We start from the raw sequence: 23,414 nt of genomic DNA, 5'->3' as shown, positions 1-23,414 counted from the left end.
TTGATTGAAGCGATCCGTAAATAGAGCGCACTCTGCCGGACAACCAGTCAGGCAGGGCCCATGTGATATCTGTGATTTATGCCCAGTGCCCGGGCGGGGCGGGCCATTGACGACTCTATTTTGTTCCCAGGTAGATCGCCGAGATGCGAGAAGCTGACCAAAGCTGTTTACACCAAAATGTATGTCACAAAATCAATTGTCCGACACAAGGCAATAAAAACAGGCGCAGGGGTCAGTCGAGCGACTTCTTGGCCGCTAATCCTGCGTCCTGAGAAGCCAGCGAGCGTTTGCCTCATTTTCCGATTCGCTGAACGCGGCCCCTGAACGCGGCGCGGCATGACCCGGCAAACGTATTCATATTATAATGAAGAGGTCAGTCCTGTGTCCTGTGGACTGTGCTTGTGCTTGTGTTTGTGTTTGTTTTGGTGACAGTTAAAGGATTACAGCGAGCGGGACATGGGCGCGAACTTTGCGGTCGATCGGCAGCAGCTGCCGGCGCATCCTGCGCCTGTGCGCAGCATTCGCTACGTTTTTTGGAGCAACAATGGAGGCGATGGCATTCCTTTTTACACGCAGGATCACAGGCAGGACTACAGGATGCGGTTGGTAGTGATAATGATTGCGGACACCGTTTATGCCCAGTCACATCCTGCGCATCGCATATCCTGCCGCCAGCCGCTTTGATAAATGAACGAACGGTGAGGTGACATCATCCCACACAGAAGTTTCCCACAATTTTGATCTTGCAGCCATTAAAGGTGGCGGCTGCTCCAGATCTGGTTTCCCACAACGTTTCATCGGCGACTGAAGACGCTGCTCCAGCATAGGCCAAAGTTCTTGCAGGACTTTCAGGCTGGCCGAGCAGCCCCTTGGCGTTTGGTTTGACGCAAGGGTTGGGTCAGGGCATAATATGTAAATTCCTTAAATGGGAAAAGAACATTTGATACGTGGTGCCCACTGAGGTGTGCGTAAATAACTTACATGTAATAAAAATCCGCTACGGGACACTAGATGAGCCGCGGGACAGCCTGCAGCCTTGATGGACAGCCACAGCCCGAGCCCGAGCTGTGCGTTGAGGCTGTGGCTGTGGCTGAAGCTGTGGCTGCTGTCAGATACGGATACTTTCTGTTTTCTTAATTAATTTCCGTGTTTTTCTTTGCCAGCGAAGGCAGCAAAAGGGCCAGCTTCCGCCTCTCTCTCTCTCTCCTCTCTCTTGCTCTTGATTAGCCGAAAGCCAAGGAAGGGGTCGCCGTCGGGTCACAGGGTCAACATCGCTGCTGCATGGGATGCTGGGCAAAAGGGTTGCCCGGTTGCCCGGTTGCCCGGTTGCCCTAATCCAATTACCAATTGACCGCGTAGTCGCGCGTAACGCTGCCTGCCCCTGGGCGATGATGATGCTGCCGCTGCCGCTGCCGCTGCTCCTCCTGGTGGCAAGCCCATTAGTGTTGCTACAGTTAGTTGCACAATCAATTCATGCCGCATACCCTGTACTCAGTTGCACTCTTGAAGGAGACATTCTGCTCCGTGGCAGACAGCTGTCCTTGGGGAGATTTTTCCAGAGAGACTTTTCCATTGTTCGGGACAGGCCAGGCGCTTCCTCCGCTTCCTCAATGTGCAGTTATTGCGCCTACTCCTGCTGCAGCATCGTTTTTTTTCCTTAGACGTCGAACGACCTTCTTCCTTTTTCCTTTCCTTTCCTTTTTTTTGTTGTTTTTTTCTGCAGTGCAGTGTGTGGCATGCGTCGCGTTCTTTGTTGTGCCAATCGATGATGCAGCAAGCAGCTGCCGCAGCCGTTCCGGCAGGCTGTGCGCCACATCTATTGTTCGTTTGATTGCCCAAAATGCTGCAAAATGTGCCAATTACACAGATTTCATGATACACTGTTCCAGCGCGCGAACTAAAACTAGCTAAAACTCAGCTCAAAGTACTCCAACGAGAAAGGGAAGACTCCGCGGAGTGCACGGGGTAGACACTGTGCAACATTTAAAGTTAATTCCCATTGTTGCACTTTTCTATTGTTACTTATATTGGAGACGTATTGTTCGGCTCATTGGATCAAGCAGTCTGCATTAGAACTGCCATTTGGCTGGATCTTCTTCAGGAAGAGTGTCCGAGATTTCATTTCTCTTGCCATTGTGCTGGTTCTTTTTCATGGTTGCAGCTCAAACTTCACCGAAAAGTGCCAATTATAATGCTCTTTGTGCTGTCAAAAGGCTTGCTTGATTTTTCCAGCTGCCAGCGCTGACTGCGCACCACCCACCAGTATGAAAGGAAAGAGCTTTGCCCCTCGGAAAAAGGGGAAAATTGCCATTAATTTATGTTCATTTTCATTCCATTGTGTGCACATAAACAGTTCATTAGGAGGCAACCAGTTATACATGCATTACTGTAAGTGAAATTCAAAACGCGCCTCTCCTTGCTCCGGCACAGAAAAATGTTGCCTAGGCAAATATTTCATACCCAAACGGGACACTTGAAAATGACGCTTAATTGGTAAAGAAACAATGCCAAGGGCATTGCAGTGGATAAATGATAAGGAAAACTCCCTAATTACAAACAAGATTTTTCCAACAAACGTTAAATGGCCGTGGAAAAGGAGAGTGGAGGGTGGAGGGTTGAAGGGTTGAAGACGAAGGCGCGCCTGGGAACGAATGCTTTTCCACACACACACACACACGCAGGTCGCATCGCTGAAGTTTCTTTGGATGAGCCTTGGAAAAGTGTTTGGTTTGTCGATCGCATCGCGGGGTACCCAGAGATACTTGTACTGTGTGGAGTGGCGGGTGCCCTGAGCCCTGTGTTCCACGCAATCGATTCTTTCATAAATATTTGACAAGGCATTTTCACTTAAGCCCAAAACGCATGGAAATCCATTGTGTGCAAACAGTAGGTCTCGAAGCAACCCTAAGCGGAAAATTTATTTAAACAACTGTGCAAATATCAACTGTAAAAAGTACAGAAAATTCGCCCAGTAGGGGTAACATTTAAGGCTTCCCTTTCTCTTTTTTTTGGGAAATTTCACTCCAAAAAAAGCAGAGTAAAAAAAGGAAATTGTTGTTAAGCTGGCAATCAAAATACAAACATATCCGGACTGAGGGGCCCTCAATGGGAGGCCATTGTTCTCCGCTCGATGACACACACCTGAGGAGAGAGTGTGCACACACCCCCCATGTGCTGCCCGATTGGGATTCGGACTCGGACTTTGATTCCGGCTCTAATGCGGCATCCTGCTGACTCCCGGGCACTATGTGCATTTTGCAACAGCTTAACCAATCCTTTATAATCCAATCCCTTCTCCCGTGCTCTAAACTGGTTATACGTTTATTTTGGTGTTGCCGCTTTGTTGCCTTAAATGGCATTTTCCAGATCAATGCACCAGCACAAAGCACTCCCATGCCCATTCCCCATTCCAGCAATTGAAACTGCAACACCAACACACCCATTCCCATATCGAGCAATTTTTATTATTACTTGAAAATTCAATAATTAGTAGGCTGTCATTTGGGTACAGCTACAGACTGGCTTTAATAATTTTATCATTTACCGGCTGAGCCTTTCCGTAAAATCATCAAAACTTTTTACAAGCGAAAATAATATAAAACAAATCTTCAGATTGAATTAGTTTAAGTGATTATTTAAGAAAGAACACAGTGAGTACATTTATAAGTATATTTATTTGCTTAATAATAATAATTTCCCATTGCAGAGAGGTAAAATCTTATAAGATTTTCTGTTCAAGAACATTCAGCGCTCTACTGTTTAATCAAAGGTAATATAGGAAATAAATGTACCGCCCATACATGCATGCATACATACATACATACACAAGAAATCCTATAATCAAAAGAGACTTAAATAGTTGTACAACAGCGCAGTTATTTCTGTCTGTCTGAGCTGTTTCTTTCCATGGCAGAGGTCGGCACTTAGTCACTCACGTGTTCCAGTACAACAAACACAGACACAAACAGACACGAAGTTACAAAAAAAGTTTCTTGCTTCTCTGCCGCTGCGGTAGGCGAGCTTCGAAGCCAAAGCCACACGAAGCTTTCAAGCTGTGCGTGCGCCGACTGCGCTGCCCGATACCTTTACCCATGCACAAAGCATGCGACGCTGCCGGCCTCTCTATTAATGACATTCATACACAAATCATATTTGTTTGTCTGCCATTAGTTACAGCTCAATTTCAGATCATTACAAATATATTTTAGGCGCAAATATTAGGCGCTCTATTCGTAACTTATTAGCCAAGTAAGTGATTTAGTGGCATTTTATTTTGTAAACCAAAACATTTTCGCGCTTAGGTGCTGCAGCGGGCAAGCAAAGATGTCAGAGGAGGAGGCTACAAATGACAGCGCCATTGGCGACAGCCCAAAGCATAATGCAGTGCCCGACCACAACGAGGCGGCAGCTACTCCACAGATAAGCCCCGATGAGGGGTCCACATCCGGATCACTGCAACATTTGGGAAACGGCAGGAACGGCAGCAGCTCCAGTTATGTTACTTGCGGGGAGGACGAGAATCCGGCCGACTATTGCGTGGGCGGCTACCATCCGTTGCACTTGGGCGACATCCTGAACCACCGCTATGTGGTGCTGAAGAAACTCGGCTGGGGGCACTTCTCCATCGTGTGGCTCTGCTTCGATATGACAGCCAGTGTCTACTGTGCCGTCAAGGTGTGCAAGTCGGCGGAGAACTTTGCGGCGACGGCACTCGACGAGGTGTCGCTGCTGAAGCGGGTGGCCAAGTACGAGTCGCATGCGCTGCGCAGCCGCCTGGTCTCGCTCACGCACAACTTCTTTGCGAGCGGACCCAACGGGACGCACCACTGTCTGGTGTTCGAGATACTCGGACAGAATCTGTTCGGCCTGATCCAGCGCTCCAACTACCGGGGCATACCCAGCTACAATGTGCGGCAGATTGCGCGCCAGGTGCTGGAGGGCCTGGCCTATCTGCACACCCAGTGCCGCATCATTCACACGGACCTCAAGCCCGAGAATGTCATGCTCGAGGCGAACGAACTCAATGTGCGCAGCAAGGCCGCTGAGGCGGCCAACAGCTATTTGGAGGCGCATGCCAAGTTGTCGCCGACCCGCAAGCCCAACGGCTGTGCCAGTCCGAGTGGCGAGGCCATGGAGTCCGACCAGGAGAAGAAGCTAACAAAAACGGCCAAGAAGCGGCTGCGTGGCCAAATCAAGCGCACTGTCAGCTTCTTCGAGTCTCATCGCCGCTGGCTGCGTCAGCGTGCCGTCGAGGATCTGCTGCAACTCGCCGGTCGCAGCCTCCTCAGCCCATCCACCGCCGGCCTGGGCGTTACCGGGCAGCTGCCCTTCATGCCGTTCACCTTCGACGGTCTGACCATCCTCACGGAGTACGACATTTTCCATCTGGAGCGCTTCAAGCATCTAGAGCAAATGTCGAACCCTCGCGCCTATGCCATGAAGTGCTTCCTGCTCGAGTGCGAATCCTTCGACAAAAATGAGCCAATCGACACCAAGTCGTTGAAGAAGCGCGCGGGCAGCCGTTTGAAGGGCGGCGGCATCATGTTGCCACGTGACGAACTGGCTGCCATGAAGCGTAGTCTGGCCGGAGGATCCGAAATGCTGAAGTTACTCCACAGCAGCCCGGAGGACTTCATGCGCGCTGTCCTGGATAAGGTGCAGGAGTGCGATCGGGCGGCAGCAGCTGCCCAGCCAAAGGTGTGGCCCAAAATGAATCGCAAGTGCAAGATGGCAGATGCTCGACAGAAAGTCAGTGGGGAAAGTCCAACTGTGAATTTGCCGGACCGCAATATAGTCTTGCGCCGTGATCCGGCGCTTTTTCCGTGTAAGTTGAACGCGAAACTCGCGGACATGGGCAATGCCTGCTGGTTCGAGAAACACTACACGGACGACATACAGACCCGGGAGTACCGGGCCGTGGAAGTCATCCTTGGGGCTGGCTACAACGAGTCGGCCGACATCTGGAGCGCCGCCTGCATGTTCTGGGAGCTGGCGACCGGCGATTACCTGTTTGAGCTACCCAAGAAGACTGGCACGATCAGCTGCGATGATATGCACATCGCCAGCATCATTGAGACGTGCGGCCCCATTCCCCAGTATCTCATTTACCGTGGCGAGTTCGCGCGGCAGATTTTAAAGCCGAATGGGGAGCTGCTCCACATTAAGGAGCTGAAGAAGCGCAATCTGGTCACCGTCCTCATCGAAACTTACAACTGGAGCGAGAGCGAGGCCTTTGAGTTTGTGGCGTTCTTGAAGCCCATGCTGGACCCTGATCCACGTCGTCGCCTTTCGGCCACCTCGGCATTGAACAACAACTGGCTGGTCCTGCCTTAATTCATCGTTTCGATTGTTAATAATTCAAAATAAATATAGTGCGCCAACAATACAAGTTGAGTGCTTAACAGCACTGGCTCGGCTAATCGATAACATTCTCAACGCATTAGTGCTTGCACGCCAAGTGTGACCGTCTTGCTCAAATCGCGCGCAGACTTTGTGTGTGTTTCCAATGGTAAAGATTGTTTTGCTTATTAGCTAGAATTCGGGATTCAAATAGTTTAATTATTTGTGCATACTTGTTCTAGTGCTAGACTAAAGTGGGTTCGGTTCGGTTATATTATCATCTAAATACGTTGGCATCCTAGTGGACAACAGTAGCCGTGACAAGTATCGAGTGTGCAGTAAGTGCAAGCTTTGTTTTGGTTTGTTTGTTATATAAAGCGTGCATAAAATTATGGAGCAATGTTGATAACGGCTGATAAACGCACAGACACACATACACACACACACACAAGCCTCACAGCTAGTACAAAACTAATGCGGAAGCAATTCAAATAACTAACACAAGCACAAACCTCTTCCTCCTACACGCACCTTGGATTGCCATTCAAGGTTGGCTGCTTAGAGATGAGCGACCACTTGTCACGGTTACTGTTACTTATTCCCTGGTCTCACTTACATGAATCAGAATCAGCAGCAACAAAAATAAGCTTTGAATCGCAACAACTAATAAGCTATTTTTATTTGTTCTGGCCATCGAAAACATCAGCCATAAATCACAGCCGATTAATCCGCTACAGCTATTACATAAATCCATTCAAAATGCATTTGGGTGGCGGTCACAGCCGGGGGAAGCAGTCACAACTCATCTCTATTGCATGTGCATGTGAGAGCAGCGCGCGCCAAATTCAAAATGTCAGCAACTGAACTCTACGACGTCACTGCAATGGCAACGCTTAGGCGCTTATCTCTCTTTGCCAGACGAGATAGTGTCACCCACTTTAGATTTACATCGATTCGACGTTTGGAGCGCTGCGGATGGTTGCCGGCTGGTGTTTTTACTCGTTCCCCCCGTTCTCTCTCGCCTTTCTCACGCAGCATGCCCAGCGCTTCGTTTTATATCTCGTAATCTCTGGAAATTGTGAAAAGTTTGTGGGAAGCTGCTGCTAACGGTGCCGTCCGTCGCTATTGCGCAACCACTTAATGTTGTCTACAGCCATATTGGGTCACAGAACACGTTTACCCTTGCAAGCGTTCAATTCATGGCGAAGGCGCCTGCGGACTAACAGAAGCACCTCCGTTCCAGCATTTACCCAGCTCCACCGCGAACAGGCAACCCAACAGCAGTCGCTGCAATTTACGCGTGCGCTTCACTCGTAAGTCGACCCCAAGGCAATAGCTTTAGATCATTTCATTCCAATGTGTCCACATCTTTGCAGACATAAAGCCATGGACTCTCCGCCGGATGTATTTATTGGGCTAAAGGATCGCTTCGAGGGCGTCACTGTGGATGGCCGCGAGGAGAAGGTCGACAAGTCGGAGTTTGAGGAAAAGCTGAAAAGTAAGTGAAAGCTGGAATCAAGTTAGAAACTGAAACCCAACCCCCATCCATCCACAGAATCCTTGGAGTGGTGGACCAGCAACAAGAATCGCGCCATTTGGTTTCGTGTGTACAAGGAGCAGGCGGACTGGGTGCCCATTTTGGCAGCGTACGGCTTTGATTTCCATCACGCCCGCACCGGCATGGTGGTCATGTACCGCTGGCTGCCCACGCACGAGTCCAGCAACCTGCCGAACTATGCCCACACCCTGCTGGGCGTCGGGGGGTTGGTGATCAACGACAAGGACGAGGTGCTGGTGGTCACCGATCGCTATGCGATGATACCCAACAGCTGGAAGCTGCCAGGAGGCTATGTGGAGCCGCGCGAGAATCTCATCGATGCGGCCATACGCGAGGTGGAGGAGGAGACTGGCATCAGGACCACGTTCCGTTCGGTGGTGTGCCTGCGGCATGCGCACGGCGGCATCTTTGGCTGCTCGGACATCTACATGGTGATTGCCCTGAAGCCGCTCAACTTGGATTTTACGCGCTGCGAGCGCGAGATTGCCCGCCTTCAGTGGATGCCCATCGCAGAGTATCTGCAGCATCCGCAGGTGCACGAGACAAATCGTCAGTTCGTGCACACATTCCTCGACTACCAGAAGCGCGGCCTGGTCCTCACCTGCCGCAACCAGGTGCACCAAGTGCTCAAGCGGGAATACAATCTGTACTTTGTGGACGGACAGACGCAGGCAGTCGATGATGGGCCAAAGCTGTGATTGGCAATGCTTGGAATCATTGTGGAAGCCGCTTCCAAATGGCAGCAAACGTTTTTAGGTGAATTGCACACAGAATTAGTTAAATAGAGAATACATTTTTGTAACGTACTTTTGTATTGTTAAATGTGCCAAATGAAGGGCCAGCAGCCACTGGCCAAACTGAGACACACTGACAATCTTGGGGCAGGGACAGGGACTACCCTGCCACATGGGGGAGGCAGTACAGGTGAATGCTTGAGCAACATTATTCGTTTCGTAAATATATATGCTTTATAACAGTCTCTGAACAATTTGCATGCCCTTACGCTCTGGCTAAGGCTACACACAGATCATCGCATTAAAATTAACAAATAAAAGTTGGCAGAAGGGGAAGGAAGAGCTACAGTTCGCCACAGGCGTCGGCCAGCGGCCAAACACGATAGACCACACGGCTGCGAATGAGGCCAACGGGAATGGGGCCATAGTAGCGGGAGTCACAGCTATTGTCCTTGTTGTCGCCCTCGATCCAGATGTGGCCGCGCGGCACGTAACTCTTGATCATGACAGGCTGCTTCTTTTTCGCAGACGGACTGCATTCCGCTTCGAGCGGCTGGGGCTTGGCTATGAACACCTCTTCGCCGGAGACGGCCACCACACGCTTGCAGACACACTGCCTGGCATTGGTCGGCGAGACGGCAATGACAATGTCGCCGGGCTTATAGCCGCGCCAGTACTTGGTCAGGCGTTCGGTCACCAGCACATTGTCCGTGTAGAGAGTCGGCTCCATCGATGGTCCTTTGCACTGAACGAACGGATAGGAAAATGTATGGAATATTAACATTGGGGCCACATAGGAGCAGCCTTGGACGTTTCACACTCACCAGCACAAAGTCGCCAATGTACTCAAAGGTGCAGTGCGTTATGGCAGCATAGGCCACTGAATAGCGCACTATGGTGGACAGGCGCTTCCAGTTTATTATCATTTCGTGCCGCAGTAGTCCTCGACCGCCCAGTCCAATAACGTATTAGCACCGGCCAAATGGTGCTTATTTTCCTTTTCTTGGCCCGATAAAAATATAAACAATTAAATCAGTGTGACCGCGGGATTATCGATCAAATATACTGACAGACCCTCGGAAATATACCGAATTATAGATGGAACTCTTTTTCATGGCTAAAATATCCCCAAAAGTATATTATACTGTAAATGCTCACCCTGAATTAAATGTAATCAAACGACTACCATGGGTGCAACGCTGAGCAATTGGGCGCGTAATTCAAACACTCCAAAAGTGAGCGCTCTTGTGTATTTCCTTATTTATGTGCAAACAAAGAAATAATTAATCGGTGTGTTGACAGTTAAAGCTATCCATTTGTATGTCTACTTTTTCCATGATATTTAACAAGGTGGCAATAATTGATCACCATACGTTGGTCTCTTGTGTCTGCTATTGAGAAGGAAAACAATTGGAATGGTCACGATAATGGTTATTTATATATATTTCATGCAGGTCTCCAATTACAATTTTTTACTTATGATTAGAAATACATTAGTTACATTGAGAATTGAACAATCGTTGGAAGTGTGTCTGTAATCTGTAATGTCTGTATTTGAACCAATATTAAAAATAAAGAAAAATGTACAAAATGAGACTCTGCCTGTGCCAACACATCGACTGGCTAGACGTACGAATATTGTATGTACTTCTGGAAGTACTCGCCATATACATATACATACATATGTGTATAAACAATTCGTATAAATGGACATTCAATCGATCATTTTCAATCGTAAAATATGTGTGTACATTAGTTGGTGGTAAGCTTCACACTCACGACACATAAAAATGTAAATAATCATTGACTACTAAAAAGAGGAAGCAAAAATAAATATGCAACAGCTACGACTATTCACGACAATTGTTGTTCGCGCGCATGGAACGAGAATTGTTTTCACTTTCAATTTCCATTCCATTCTAAATTATTTAAATACAAGTCGCTGGCTGTGGCTACGGGTACGACCCCGACGCCGCCCCACGCCGTAAAACTAAAAAATACAAAATAAAATCAACAATATTGCAATAGCGCGTACAAATAATTAATAAATCTACTAAACTTTTCTTGGTTTTTGTTTTAATGTTTGTTTGTTTTTTTTTTGTTTTTGTTTTTCTTTCTTCTGTTTCTGTTTCTAGCCTTCTCTGCTCTTCACTTCACTTCTCGTATCGCATTGCATCTGTTCTTTCTTGTTTTTTGTTTTGTTTTGTTTTGTTTTTGCTGGAATCAAGAGTTAGTTTGCTTTAGTACTTTAGTTAGTTGGAAAGCTGTTCGTTTTCAATGGATTTTGACTAGTTGCCGCCCTACTCCAACTTCTTGCCAGCCACTGGCACTGGCTCGTTGGGCTTCTGGCGCTTCTCCTGCCGCTCACGTACATCCACCGCGGCCAAATCAATGCCAGCCACATAGGCGTGCATTACGGAGATCAAGGCCTTCAGCACGGCAAAGGGGCCGGTGAGGAAGGCCAGTATTTTGAAGAGCGACGCGCCGAATACTATCACAGTTCAAGAGAAAGTTCAAGTTTTAGTATAAACAAATGAATCAATTGCAGTGTCCAGTGTCCAATATACAAAATTACGCATCAGAATACTCACTGAGGGGACCGTAGGTGAAATGCAAGAGGTACAAGCACACATAGAACAGCTCATTGACGCAGCACATAAAGGTCAAAATATCCTTTTGATAGTACAAACGCATCACAAAGTTCTCATTGACCTTGTGCGATGCGCGTCCAACCACAACGCTCCTGCAAAGACACGAAATAAACACAATGCAGATGGCAGATAGCAGTTCGCGGATTGATTGACTTACGTTTGCATAAAGAGCCAGTGGCAGGCGACATCGATGGCAATGGATAGCTGGAACCAGAACATGTAGCGTGGATAGAAGTAGGCCAGGGTAACCAGCAGGCCCGTGGTGCCGCATCTATCAGTGAGCTGGTCCAGCATGGCCCCAAAGCGTGTGCCTGGAACGGACCCAAACACAGGTTAAGAACATTTTTAATCAGGCGAATCGGTGCTTCAGGGTTGGGGCGTTGGTCCTGACGTGGTTCCCTTCCACAATCGCGACCATATTAAGTATTGGCGTGCGATAAAACAAATATCAGATACTGGCGCAACTACTCATAGATACGATTCGGTTTGTTTTACGGTCGGTCCGTGAGACATGTATGTATATGGTTGTGTTGTCGCTAGGGGAGGGAGTTGGCATTCGTATGGGCAAAGTGCGCATATCATTAATTAGCCAAATAATTCAGTTTGCCGGCTCATCGGCTGGCGTCATTGTGTGAACAGGTGTGTGCGATGTGGCCTGACTATGGTGCGATGTGTTTGTTGCCCCGCCAGCCGTCCGATTTGGTAATGCTCACTTTGATTGAAGGCCCGGGCGGCGTGTCCATCGACGGCATCCAGAAGGGCGCTGGTTACATAACACCAGCCGGAGATCACATAGTTCGTGGACATGAACCAGAACGCAATCAAGGCCAAAATGATGCGTGCATAGCCTGAAAGAGGAATGAAAGCAAACAAACAATCATCAGCGGTTCAATCGATAAGGGAAGTGATATTGATGTGGGGCTGACGCTGACGCTGTTGCTGTTTGCTGTTGCTGGGCTGTTCGCATGCACTGGTATTGTGCATTATTACAAGCGCACGGCTAATTGAATTAGGGACGAGCCCCACGGAGCACCCGCCCCCCTTCAACAACTGCCACCGCAGCCCCATCGGCAGGAACAATCACACGGGTTCAGGTATGTATACATTCCATAATTCCAGAGGCAGATTCGAGCGATTCGCTCCACTAGTACTTACCAATCAAATTTGGCACAAAGATGAAGACGTTGTCATGCTCGGCAATGGCCATTGTGGCTGGGCGCTTGAAAAGTTCTGTTCGCTTCCGTCTGAGATTGAGATTCGAGTTTTTTGTTTGTTAAATGCGTAGCGAGTGAGGTGGTTAGTGTTGTAGGATTTTCAACGGGGGGCTGCCAGATGGCTCGCACCTGCGCACCTCGGCAGCACTGCCAACCTGGCGGCACACACTCGCGGATAACGTACATATTATGATCAGTGCGGGCATTATTTTGTGGTAAAATAAAGCTAAATTAAAGAGCAGCTAGAAGCAAGTTGAGAAAAATCAAAAGCAATATACTGATATCATTTTCTCAACACACCCGCACTCAAAGAAGTGTTTGTTCGCTATCTCCCCCTCTCTCCATCTCACCTTCTTGTTCTTTAAATTCTCAACTTCACGCTAAAAGGTGTTATTTATATTATTTCCGTAGTTTACCGTGAAAATAGCTAGAATTGACGGGAAAAAGCTGGCCTCTCACCACTGCAATTATGTTGAATCACACACATAACGGCATTTTCCAGAACTGGCAGCACCAGCCGTGGAAACTGTTTTGGTTACAACGAAATAATGCACAATTAAACGGTTTTTATTGTAGTCCGCCATTGCCAAGGCCAAGGGCACCGCCACCGCCACCCCGGCCACTGGCGCAGCATGGACAAGCTACGCAGCGGCACTGCTGGCACCCACCAACGCACCTCCTCCCCGGGACAAGGCCCACTGGCCGAGCAACACCATGTCGAGCAGTATCCCAAGAACCTGATCGAGCAATATCTGCGTGCCTCCAATAAAATCAAAAAGTTTGAGCGTGCCGGCTTTTTCAAGTGAGTTCTTGCCCCCAACTAGATACCACATCTGATTCAATTTCTGGCCATTTAGACGCTTTGCGCCCAGTGTGAACGATGTGCAGGCGGACTTCCAGAGGCTGGCGTACAGCTTCGAGGAGTCGGGCATCATGCAGTACGCGGCCATGTGCCACATTGGCTATGCCAAGTGCGAGTCCTTTGGGGGGGCGCCGCAGCGCGAGTCTGAGGCGTATGTGAGGGCCGCCCGTGCCTTCCTGCAGGCCCACAACGAGTTCGGGCTCCTACACCAGCGCACCCAGCACAGCGGCTTCCGGGAGGGTGCCCTTCACTGCTACCACAAGGCAGCGGAGCGCGTTGTGGACGGCTGTGTCTTCAAGGCTGCCATTCTCCGCGAGCTGCAGCAGCTGCAGCGACAGTTGGACCGCACCAGCAGCTTCGCCTCGCCCACCCACCAGATCCACGACCTGGAAATGAGCGCTGACCTGAGCACACAGCGCGAGGACTACCGCAGTGCCCTCCAGCACTACGACGACATCGTGGACAACATCTACGAGCGCCGGGGTGCACTGATGTACACCGATCTGCTCAGGCGCGTGGAGGTCCTGCGTCTGCTGCTGCTGGTCCACCTGAATCTGCCGCCTGCCCGGCAATCGCCCGCCCACATCAAGCTCATCGAGCACTACTACAGCCTCGCCCAGTTCGAGGCGAGCCCCTGTCCGGGCTACAACAGTGAGCTGGTAGAGCGGCCCGGCGCCTTTGTGCCCCAGCAGCAGCAGTACGCATTGGCCGAGATCATCTGTGCCTGGGTTGAGCGCAAAATGTGCTTTCTCAAGCATCTACTCCGTGACTTTGCAGCCGAATTTAGTTCGGCAAGCACTGCCGAGCGCCAGCTGCTTAAACTCATCTACGCGGACCTCTCCACAGTGTACTAGCCGCGAGCGAGCACGGCTCGCCACGGCATTGTGCGAGTATCATGGATTGTAGCAAATGGTATTGATACGGATACACACACATCCATATATATGATTATTTTATTACGATTATTGATTAGCATTAGCACACGTAACTAGTATCGCTTAAGTGTAACCAAGTCTACCATTCAACCTTTGAACGTGCCTACGCAAGAAACGAGAAAACGAATGAACCACATAAATCAGAAATGAAAGCAGGAAGCAGCAGCAGCAGGTAAGACAGAGCAGGGGGCCAGCCCTTCGGCGCACCGAAGTCTATATATGTACCCTTGCAGTTGGACGTTGACTACTGATTATTGATAGTTCCGTTCTGTTCTGTCTGCTGTTGATCAGTTGATTGCAATGTATGTACCTTCGACGGCTCTTTCCCTATGGCAGCTGTGTGATATAGTCATTCGATTTGTTTCTCTTTTTGGAGATAAATATTTAATTGCAATATTTACAAAAATGTAACCTATGATATCTTCTCAACAAGTTGAATTTATTACAGAGAGACTCCTGTAGATTCTGTGACATTTGGCATGAAAACTCTGAACACAATCTAAGTGAACGCACTGCACTCTATAGAAGGATATCTAGACAGTTTCCCCTTCCAAGATTTGGGCATTACTACCCACTAAAGTGCTTCAACTCATTAAACCCCTAAAAACACAAAGGGATCTTCCAAATACTCCTACTGGCCAGTACAAAAAGGCTTTGTAATCATAGTATTGTTTGCTATTTAATATAGTGCAGCGAACTAATACATTCCAACAACATATATAATCCAGATCTATCAGAAACGAAGACCATAAAGAGATTGCCTAAAACAGAGGAGGAAAAAGGCTCCCTAAAATCTTTAAACATTCTCTCGGAGATGCTTCCCAACACATTTGACCAATAGCCACACGAGTACGGGTCCCCTGCAAGGGTATATTATGAAAAACTTACAGCAATAAAGGGAATCATATATGATACATAAATGCGCTAACAACAAATGTTAAATCATCTAAAAGCACACAGATTTGAAAATTGTACAATAAAGCAAAGCAAATGGAGATTACCTCAAACAACATTCGACTTTCTGTTTATATTTATTGTTTTGGGTTAGAACTCAAAGAATTCATAAAGATAAAAGGGGTGAGGCCAAGCCACACCCAAGAAATATGCCCTCCCTGGCCATATATGTATGGTTCTGGACACATCAAGGAACACTTTATGGATTGCTATACATCTGAAATCCACACTTTCAATGGTTCCCCTCTAACATGAGTAAATGAATCGGTAATCGGTTGGTTTTTTGGTCAAAGATTTCGTTTATTACCTTGTCTGAAGCAACTGTTTTGCTGTCTCACATTCGGAGCTGATGATGATGGCTGATTGATTTGACATAACCTTTAACCTATACAATTAGCTGCTTTTTGCATAAAATCATTCATCGTCTGTCTAGCATTAGGCATAGATTGCTGTTGCTGTTCTTGTATGTGGGATACGGGTGTACGGGTGTACGTGTGTATTTGTATATATTTATATCTTTGTGGCATACTCGTTTAGTATATAAAAACTCTTCCAATTTGTTAAATAACCTATAAATAATATCTGTGTTCTGAACTGCTCCTTCCGTTCTTCTTCCTGTTGTAATTTGTTTTAATATATTTAGTTTATTATTTTTGTATTGTAATACTCGAACGTCGCGAATACTCTCTTCTATCGAGCGTCGCGAATTCCTGCGAATTCCCCTAGCAAATCGTATATTGAATATTTTTGAAATTTCTAAGCATCGGCTGAACGCCTGAACCGCTGCAGGCAGTATCATCTCGGTATGGTTTTTTCATTATTTTTGTTTTGTTTCTCTTTACACACATTTTGGTTGTTGGTTTTTGTTTTTGTCACTCTCTGGCTTCTTAATCAAAACTTTAATTACATATATTTAGTAGTATATTTTGTTGTTGTATCTATTAACTTTATCTTTAACTTGATCTTGTGTTTCTTTTTTCATATATCTGATCCGTGGTGTATATATCGTATCTATCATGTATGTATATATATACTCGTATCGTTAGGGCGTAAATAAATTACAAAAAAAAACATATTTATTATATATATATAAATATATATTGAAACCTAGCGGAGAATTAAACGAAATTACGAATAAGCGCAAGATCACAAGCAGTTTTTGTAGTTTTTCTTTTTTTCTTTTGTTTTGTTTAGTTATTGTTTTTGATTTTGTTTTGTTTGTTCCTCTCCAACGACTACTCCACATATGATGAATGATTGATAGTATGTTTATATACGATATATATATAAATATTTATACATTTGTAATGTTTATTTTAATTTTAATTCGACACATAAAAAGAAAAAATTCAGCTAAAAATTTGTGTATATTCTTGTTGAGTTTCGGACTCTTTCTTGCCTGTGTGTGTAGGTTGTGTGTGTGTGTGGTGTGTGTGTGTGTGCATTACATAGGGGGGTTCTTCCCATGCACTTTCTGTATATGGTTGGGCTGTCTGTTTACATGACTTGACTATAGCATTGTGTAAACTCAAATCGTAATTTTGCAGGGGGATAATCGTGGGAGGGGGATGCGGCGCAGCAATCCCTTTGAGATTGTCATCGAATGGGTTTGAAGAGCGAAGGAGGAGGAGCGTTTGCCTGAATGTCCGTATGGTGTGTGTGTGGTGTCTGTGTGTGTATTCTTTTTTTTTGTATGTAACTAATGTGTGTGGTTTTCTTTCTGTGTAGCTTCTCTCTACTTTGCCGCCTTGGCCTTCTTCTCGTTCTCTGAGGTGATCTTGTTCTTCAAATGATCCTTGTAGTCGAGAATGCCGCCCTTCCACTTGGTCACCGTCTCCTTTTCGCACACCCAAATCTCCTCAGCCACCTGGAAAATGCAATTAGCCAATCAATCATAGCCTCAATCATGCATTTGTATCCTGATTAAATCTCTTACCTGATTGATCAAACGGAAATCGTGACTAACTAGCACCATGCCGCCATCAAAGTCGTTAATGGCATCGGCCAGGGCATCGATTGTCTCCATGTCCAAGTGATTGGTAGGCTCGTCCAGCAGCAGAAGGTGGGGCACCTGCCAGGCGAGCCAGGCGAAGACCACACGACAACGCTGTCCATCCGACAGCTGGCGAATGGGGCAGACCTGCTGGCGACCAGTCAGGCCATAGCGGCCGATGATCTTGCGCATCTCCTCCTTCTCCTTGACATCGGGAAAGGCGTGCATCATATACTCCAGCGGACTGACATCGAGATCGAGCAGCTCGTGCAGATGCTGGTGGTAGCGAGCGATGCGCAGATGGGAGTTCTTGCGGATCATGCCAGAGGTGGGCACCAGATCGCCATAAAGCAGCTTCAGCAGCGTCGACTTGCCGGCTCCGTTGGGCCCCACCAAAGCGAGACGTGTGTCCAAATCGATGCCAAACTCCAGGTTCTTGTAGATCCAAGGCGTTTCATCGTTGTACCGGAAATTCACATTCTACAAAAGGGCGGGGGGACACGTGAGTGATCAGAGAGAGATGTGTGGGTGTGAAGGATTAATGGATGGCTGCGCTTACCTGCACCATGATCACAGGTGGGGGCACCTTGCCGCACGAGGGGAAATAGAAGTTGAGCACCTTGTCGTCAGAGACCTTTTCGGTTAGGCCCTGGGCGACCATTTTGGCGAGTGTCTTCTCCTTGGACTGCGCCTGACGCGCCAACTTGGCGGAGCCGTGACCGAATCTGGCAATGTAGTTCTTCATGTGCGATATCTGATCCTGCTCCCAGTTGTACTGCTTCATCTGGTTCTCGAGCAGCTCCATGCGTGTGCGCACAAAAGCCTCGTAGTTGCCGGTGTAGTATTTGAGGCGCTTGGCCGTCAAGTGTACGATGTTGGTGCAGACGCCGTTGAGGAAGTCCTGAGAGTGCGAGATGAGCACCAGGATGCGTTTGTATGTTTTCAACTCCTCCTCCAGCCACACGCAGGCGTCCAGATCCAAGTGATTGGTCGGCTCATCGAGCAAAAGCAGATGCGGTTTCACGAACAGGGCACGGGCCAGGGCGATGCGCATACGCCAGCCACCAGAGAAGTCCTTGGCCTGTTTCTGTTGCATAGCCTTGTCAAAGCCAAGACCGTGCAGGATGCGGGCGGCCTTTACCTCGGCCAGGTCGGCGGACATGTCATCGAGACGCTCATAGATATCAATAAGCTGCTCCTGGGCATCATCCTCCTCGCTCATGGCCAGCTCCTCGGCGAGCTTCTCGAGCTTGATGCGCTCCTCGTCCACCTCCATGACGCACTGAAGGGCACTCTTCGAGCTGGCCGGTATCTCGCGCGTCAAGTGGAAAATGTCAATGTGCGGCGGAATGGGCACTTCGCGACCGCCCAGCACGGCCAGCAGCGAGGACTTGCCGCAGCCATTGAGACCAATCAGGCCGTAGCGACGTCCGCAGTTCAACTCCAGCATGGTGTCCTGCAGCAGCTCGGAGCCAAAGAACGTGATCGAAAAGTTGGCGATCTTGACATCACGCGAGCGAGGATGCACAGCCAGGGAGCCGGTGCAGGAGCGGGCCTCGGCACTAATGCGAGCCTCCTCCTCGAGCTTGGCGCACAGCTTCTCCTCCTCCGTCAGTTCGCGCTCCGGCTGGCCGTTGGCCTTCTTAGTGGAGGGAATCTGTTGGATCTTCTTGTTGCGGGCATCCTTCTTGCGCTGCGCATCGCGTTTCTTTGAGTCGGAAGGCATTCTTCTAGCTGCTAAACACACACAAAAATATATTTAACTTTTACACTTTATTTTTACTTTTGTTGTCGAGTATTTTCTACTTCAATCTAATATCTAGTCTATAATGTTTTGCGGCCAAAGGGTTGCTTTATACTGACTCCGAAATTATGCTGGGATGTCAACAAAATCAGGGTCTACTGCATGCAACAAAAAATAAGGACTTTTCCTTGCTCGAATGGCAGTCAGGATTGAAGCGCTTGTTACGACAAGGTCATGTAACGGTGCACAGCAGGGTTGCCAGCTGCCCTGGGTAATCAGGGTCACCTGCGTGTGCATGTGCAGCACGCTTTCAGGCGTCCCACAGACGCTAAAAATGCAGATGTGATCTCCTTATCCACCACCCACCTTGCACCTGAGCAGAGCAGAGCAGCGCAGCGCAACGCAGCAAACAACTGTTTTAACAAATGTTTGGTTTGGTCTCAATTTTAAATTTAGACAGCGTCAGCAAAAACGGAAAAATTTCCACTGTGCCTTCGGCGTGTGCTTGCGGGTTTCACTGTTGCTGAGCGGACTACTTCGTGTTTCGCGTCGTGTCTGTCTTGCCACCCCGCGCGCTTCACGATGATTCACAGTTCACAGTTAGCCAGGAATTCCGTTGCAGCAACGGTCGGTCGGTGAAAGGGGGAATCAAAAAGAAAAGGTGCAAAAAAAATTGCAGCACTCGTGTACGTACACACGCTAGTCAACACTACTGTCGATCTACCACCTTGCCCCTGTAGCGCACAGACAAGGCAACGGCAACGCACACTTGACTGATGTTACACCACTTACATACACGCACAGCGAACGAGAACAGACACAGGGGAAGAAAAATGCATGTGTGGGATGCGCAAATTATCGAATTTCCCACAGCTTTGGCTGTGCAGTTACTTACCTTTTGATTTTTAATAAATAATAGAGGTGTCACGAACAGGAACGGATCGAAGTCTTAATACGGGCTCGCAAATTATCGGCTGTCTTGCCTCGGACTGGTGCTGGGCCGCTTAGAGGGGGAACGGAACACACACACACGCATTTACACGTGTTTCGTAGGGAGTGTGACCGCGGATTTGTCGATAGAATATACCGTCTGACCCTCAAAAAGATCTCGAAAAACGCGTATATTTCTCAATACATACTTCCACTTTGAAATTGCTGGTCACCCTGTTTGCAGGCTGCAAAACCATCGATGGTAATATCGATGGTCTCAGAATTGTATAGTGCGATATATCGACTGCTCTGTTCGACCATCCAAACTTCGTTAAAAAGAAAAAAATAGGATTTTTAAGTTTAGGTAAGTAAGTCCCCAACGACAAAACAATAGAAATAATAATTGTTCAACGCAAGTTACCAGTATACCCATAGCTGTATAAAAACAAAAAAAATTGTAGACATGTCGAAATTTGGCTACGGAAACTTTGCAATGCTCAAGTTCTTGGAGGCTTACAAGGAGCAGCCTTGCTTGTACGACCCCAAAATGGATAACTACAAGAACCGTATGGCCCGCGAGAAGGCCTACGCTGCGATGATCGAAAACCTCAACTCTCCAAATATTTCGATCAAAGATGTCAAGCGGAAAATCAAGAGCATTCGCACCGTCTACACCAAGGAGTTGGGCATTCGCAGGTGCTTCGCGGAGAAGGGCAGGCCCTACGAAACGAAGCTCCAGTGGTTCCGTGTGGCCGACACCTTTCTAAGAAAGGTATCGAATTCGCATCCCAGAAACGTGAGTACCTAGCCCTAGGGTACGGGCCAAAAATGGCGATGCCCTCTCTTACATATGTGTATAACACACATTCGCAGCGCAAGAAAACGCCAACAAAGAACTTAGCAGCACTCTTCGACTCCAATACAGACATTAGTACGAGCGAGGATGCCATAGAACAGGATGACAGCTTTGTAGAATCCATTGAGCAAATTTCTGTGGCGCCGTCCACTCTCAATGCCTTCCGCACACAGAAGACTTCCACGCCAAATTGCAGCGCACGACCATTGTCATTCGAGCTTACTATTGATAATTCCATTTCAGTGGATAACTCAAAGGTGGAGGAGGAATGTTCGAGCCAAAGCCCACCCATTTTCAGGCCTTCAGGAGCTGAACTATACCGCACCGTTCAGTCGGATTCGGAGCGGCAGGACGATCCATCAGCACCAGCAGCACAAGAACCACTAGCACCACCACCACCACCATCAGTTGTGTCAGGGGCAATTGTCGCTTCGCATCCCGATGATGATTTTACGCACTTTGCCCTAGGCATTGCCTCGCAGCTGCGGAAGATACCCAATCCGGCCGCCGTCGCATGGGCCAAGGTGCGCATGCAGCAAGTTGTCTACTCCGCCGAGACTGGAGCCATGGAAAGCTCCGCAAGGAACTTTTCAAGGGACCCAAATTTCGTATCTCCGGTCTAGATTACAGACTTGCAGGATTTTATTGTTAGTATTGTACCCTTGACTGGGGGTATATCGATTTTAGCCAAAAACGGCCAATGTTGTCCTATATTATTATTTAGTTTTATCCAAATACTCCTTATGTTGGAGTGCACTTAAGAGAGCATCTCCACCCCATATAGAATATGACATATATTCCTGTTCTGCATGAACAATCGGTCAGAATTTGATCTCAAGATATTCGAGCTGAAAGTTCCCAAAGGGGCTCAGACTTTTGTTTATGCTCAGATTCTCGTATGTTTAAAAAATTAAATTATCATACATTTAGTTGCTTTAGTTAGTAACTAATTAAATATAATATTAGCTGCCGGGCAAAAAGTGTGCAACGAAAATTATACATTTCTCAAGCTGCAGTAAGGATATTTGGATAGAAACGATTACCAAAAATACAATTTGTGTTCCTGTGACCAAAGAAATAAACAAAATAGAAATAAACCCATAATTAATTAATTTAATCAGGCTTTGGATGGTTTACCGGATAAGTAGCCATTTTAGGATATTTTTTTAATGAATCATCAATTTCATCAATTTGTGTTTGGTATATTACGGTATATTCTGGAAGTCAGGCGGTATATTTTATCGATAAGTCCGCTGTCACACTGCAGCGTCCGCGTGCGTGCTTCATTTGCAATAAAAATAAAAATATTTAGAAAATAGCCATGGATGACGAAGCTGAAACATACAAGCTGTGGCGCATTCGCAAGACAATCATGCAACTGAGTCACGATCGCGGTTATTTGGTGACGCAGGACGAATTGGACCAGACGCTGGAGCAGTTCAAAGACATGTTTGGTGACAAGCCAAGCGAAAAAAGGCCGGCCAGGTCCGATCTCATCGTACTGGTGGCCCACAACGACGATCCCACTGATCAGATGTTTGTGTTCTTCCCGGAGGAGCCGAAGATCGGCATCAAGACAATCAAAACCTATTGCACCCGTATGCAGGAAGAGAACATTCATCGAGCCATCGTTGTGGTGCAGGGCGGCATGACACCCTCGGCCAAGCAGTCGCTCGTGGACATGGCCCCCAAGTACATTCTGGAACAGTTTCTCGAGTCTGAGCTGCTCATCAACATCACTGAGCACGACCTGGTGCCGGAGCATGTGGTGATGACCGTTGAGGAGAAGCAGGAGCTGCTCAGTCGCTACAAGCTTAAGGAGAACATGTTGATGCGCATCCAGGCCGGCGATCCAGTGGCTCGCTACTTCGGTCTTAAGCGTGGTCAAGTGGTGAAGATCATCCGTTCGTCGGAGACAGCCGGTCGATATATCTCCTACCGCCTCGTCTGCTGAGAGGTCAATTTATATTTTAAATTAGTATAATAAATTACAAACATAAACAAACAAATTGTATAATCCAAATTCAAAGGTTGACGCGTGTCCACGGAGGATCTTTAGCGGTTTGTAGAGCTGGGCCTGGGCCTGGCATTGGACATCTGATACTTCTGATGGCCCCTCTGGGGAACAAGAACACCTCTGGAGATCGTCTTCTCCATTTGGTACTGCCGACTTCCGTTGCAATCTCCTGCCTCGAGTATTGGAGCACGAAACTGTAAGATTTATTTGAGAGCATTGCCCTGTTGAATGTGGACATCGCTCTAATGACCTTCATCGCAGCTGCGGAGTACTTACGTAGGCATGACCACCGAGGAAGGGCGCCACGGTCCGAAAAATTCAATAATAAAGACAAATCGAAAATGATGAAGTCAGTCGAATGTATGCCGATTATTTATAAATTTATTTAAAGATATGGGATAGATACGGAATGGGGTATTTAAATCTGCCGTACCAAATATGGTATGAATTATTGATAAGATCCGGTGGATACTCTGATATGATAAAAATTATATTGTTTCATTTATTTATAGCGGAATTATATTATTTGGAATCGTAATTTTGATTGGTATTTTCAAAAGAAAACATCGATAAGTTCCGCCTATCGCACAATAGTACCGGGTAATTTCGTTGAAACTACCCGGCACA

General features: G+C 47.5%; 8 protein-coding genes across 10 annotated transcripts; 5 read left to right on the top strand and 3 right to left on the bottom strand.

Moving 5' to 3' along the window:
• Positions 1-4,323: 4,323 nt before the first annotated feature.
• On the top strand, positions 4,324-6,333 carry LOC117903263 (serine/threonine-protein kinase SRPK-like). The gene has a single exon (XM_034815166.1). The coding sequence runs from the start codon at positions 4,324-4,326 to the stop codon at positions 6,331-6,333; it is 2,010 nt and encodes a 669-aa protein (XP_034671057.1).
• A 256-nt stretch (positions 6,334-6,589) lies between these two features.
• On the top strand, positions 6,590-8,758 carry LOC117897986 (nudix hydrolase 8). Its single transcript, XM_034807112.1, has 4 exons — positions 6,590-6,677; positions 7,375-7,652; positions 7,716-7,837; positions 7,895-8,758. Exons 2-4 carry the CDS (start codon positions 7,480-7,482, stop codon positions 8,593-8,595), a joined length of 996 nt encoding a protein of 331 aa, XP_034663003.1. The 5' UTR covers positions 6,590-6,677; positions 7,375-7,479; the 3' UTR covers positions 8,596-8,758.
• An 84-nt stretch (positions 8,759-8,842) lies between these two features.
• LOC117897994 (mitochondrial inner membrane protease subunit 1) lies at positions 8,843-9,649 on the bottom strand. Its single transcript, XM_034807124.1, has 2 exons — positions 9,456-9,649; positions 8,843-9,376 (listed from the first exon to the last, which is right to left on the bottom strand). Exons 1-2 carry the CDS (start codon positions 9,555-9,557, stop codon positions 8,975-8,977), a joined length of 504 nt encoding a protein of 167 aa, XP_034663015.1. The 5' UTR covers positions 9,558-9,649; the 3' UTR covers positions 8,843-8,974.
• Positions 9,650-10,744: 1,095 nt separating this feature from the next.
• Positions 10,745-12,590, bottom strand: LOC117889580 (CDP-diacylglycerol--inositol 3-phosphatidyltransferase). Its single transcript, XM_034793986.1, has 5 exons — positions 12,438-12,590; positions 11,996-12,130; positions 11,440-11,593; positions 11,223-11,374; positions 10,745-11,122 (listed from the first exon to the last, which is right to left on the bottom strand). The coding sequence occupies exons 1-5, from the start codon at positions 12,487-12,489 to the stop codon at positions 10,932-10,934; spliced, it is 684 nt and encodes a 227-aa protein (XP_034649877.1). The 5' UTR covers positions 12,490-12,590; the 3' UTR covers positions 10,745-10,931.
• A 392-nt stretch (positions 12,591-12,982) lies between these two features.
• Positions 12,983-15,303, top strand: LOC117889579. 2 transcript variants are annotated; one of them, XR_004648513.1, is made up of 3 exons: positions 12,983-13,298; positions 13,354-14,465; positions 14,727-15,303. XR_004648513.1 is itself a non-coding variant. In XM_034793985.1 (2 exons), exons 1-2 carry the CDS (start codon positions 13,129-13,131, stop codon positions 14,210-14,212), a joined length of 1,029 nt encoding a protein of 342 aa, XP_034649876.1. In that variant the 5' UTR covers positions 12,983-13,128; the 3' UTR covers positions 14,213-15,303. The 2 variants fall into 2 exon arrangements, 1 of the variants encoding a protein (XP_034649876.1); XM_034793985.1 differs by having other exon boundaries at positions 13,354-15,303.
• Positions 15,304-16,941: 1,638 nt separating this feature from the next.
• Positions 16,942-20,035, bottom strand: LOC117889578 (ATP-binding cassette sub-family F member 2). 2 transcript variants are annotated; one of them, XM_034793983.1, is made up of 4 exons: positions 19,880-20,035; positions 17,800-18,974; positions 17,184-17,720; positions 16,942-17,114 (listed from the first exon to the last, which is right to left on the bottom strand). In XM_034793983.1, exons 2-4 carry the CDS (start codon positions 18,964-18,966, stop codon positions 16,983-16,985), a joined length of 1,836 nt encoding a protein of 611 aa, XP_034649874.1. In that variant the 5' UTR covers positions 18,967-18,974; positions 19,880-20,035; the 3' UTR covers positions 16,942-16,982. The 2 variants fall into 2 exon arrangements, with proteins under 2 accessions (XP_034649874.1, XP_034649875.1); XM_034793984.1 differs by having other exon boundaries at positions 17,800-18,977; positions 19,880-20,034.
• Positions 20,036-20,190: 155 nt separating this feature from the next.
• Positions 20,191-21,393, top strand: LOC117903262. Its single transcript, XM_034815165.1, has 2 exons — positions 20,191-20,710; positions 20,788-21,393. Exons 1-2 carry the CDS (start codon positions 20,378-20,380, stop codon positions 21,391-21,393), a joined length of 939 nt encoding a protein of 312 aa, XP_034671056.1. The 5' UTR covers positions 20,191-20,377.
• A 633-nt stretch (positions 21,394-22,026) lies between these two features.
• LOC117889581 (DNA-directed RNA polymerases I, II, and III subunit RPABC1) lies at positions 22,027-23,140 on the top strand. The gene has a single exon (XM_034793987.1). The coding sequence runs from the start codon at positions 22,092-22,094 to the stop codon at positions 22,722-22,724; it is 633 nt and encodes a 210-aa protein (XP_034649878.1). The 5' UTR covers positions 22,027-22,091; the 3' UTR covers positions 22,725-23,140.
• Positions 23,141-23,414: the final 274 nt, after the last annotated feature.

Source organism: Drosophila subobscura, chromosome A, assembly GCF_008121235.1.
Source record: "Drosophila subobscura isolate 14011-0131.10 chromosome A, UCBerk_Dsub_1.0, whole genome shotgun sequence".
Classification (NCBI taxonomy): domain Eukaryota; kingdom Metazoa; phylum Arthropoda; class Insecta; order Diptera; family Drosophilidae; genus Drosophila; species Drosophila subobscura.
The sequence above is the reverse complement of the archived record's forward strand: the minus strand, read 5'-3'. Positions and strand labels throughout refer to the sequence as shown.

Coding starts and splice junctions, on each gene's coding strand:
- LOC117903263 (XM_034815166.1), top strand. CDS start 4,324: ATGTCAGAGGAGGAGGCTACAAATGACAGCGCCATTGGCGACAGCCCA.
- LOC117903262 (XM_034815165.1), top strand. CDS start 20,378: ATGTCGAAATTTGGCTACGGAAACTTTGCAATGCTCAAGTTCTTGGAG. Junction 20,711..20,787: donor CGAATTCGCATCCCAGAAAC/GTGAGTACCTAG, acceptor ACACATTCGCAG/CGCAAGAAAACGCCAACAAA.
- LOC117897994 (XM_034807124.1), bottom strand. CDS start 9,557: ATGATAATAAACTGGAAGCGCCTGTCCACCATAGTGCGCTATTCAGTG. Junction 9,377..9,455: donor ACATTGGCGACTTTGTGCTG/GTGAGTGTGAAA, acceptor CCGTTCGTTCAG/TGCAAAGGACCATCGATGGA.
- LOC117889581 (XM_034793987.1), top strand. CDS start 22,092: ATGGATGACGAAGCTGAAACATACAAGCTGTGGCGCATTCGCAAGACA.
- LOC117897986 (XM_034807112.1), top strand. CDS start 7,480: ATGTTGTCTACAGCCATATTGGGTCACAGAACACGTTTACCCTTGCAA. Junction 7,653..7,715: donor TTTACGCGTGCGCTTCACTC/GTAAGTCGACCC, acceptor ACATCTTTGCAG/ACATAAAGCCATGGACTCTC. Junction 7,838..7,894: donor GTTTGAGGAAAAGCTGAAAA/GTAAGTGAAAGC, acceptor ATCCATCCACAG/AATCCTTGGAGTGGTGGACC.
- LOC117889579 (XM_034793985.1), top strand. CDS start 13,129: ATGGACAAGCTACGCAGCGGCACTGCTGGCACCCACCAACGCACCTCC. Junction 13,299..13,353: donor GAGCGTGCCGGCTTTTTCAA/GTGAGTTCTTGC, acceptor CTGGCCATTTAG/ACGCTTTGCGCCCAGTGTGA.
- LOC117889578 (XM_034793983.1), bottom strand. CDS start 18,966: ATGCCTTCCGACTCAAAGAAACGCGATGCGCAGCGCAAGAAGGATGCC. Junction 17,721..17,799: donor CACCTGTGATCATGGTGCAG/GTAAGCGCAGCC, acceptor GCCCTTTTGTAG/AATGTGAATTTCCGGTACAA. Junction 17,115..17,183: donor ATTTCCGTTTGATCAATCAG/GTAAGAGATTTA, acceptor TGCATTTTCCAG/GTGGCTGAGGAGATTTGGGT.
- LOC117889580 (XM_034793986.1), bottom strand. CDS start 12,489: ATGGCCATTGCCGAGCATGACAACGTCTTCATCTTTGTGCCAAATTTG. Junction 12,131..12,437: donor CTTTGTGCCAAATTTGATTG/GTAAGTACTAGT, acceptor TTCCTCTTTCAG/GCTATGCACGCATCATTTTG. Junction 11,375..11,439: donor CACTGGCTCTTTATGCAAAC/GTAAGTCAATCA, acceptor GTGTCTTTGCAG/GAGCGTTGTGGTTGGACGCG.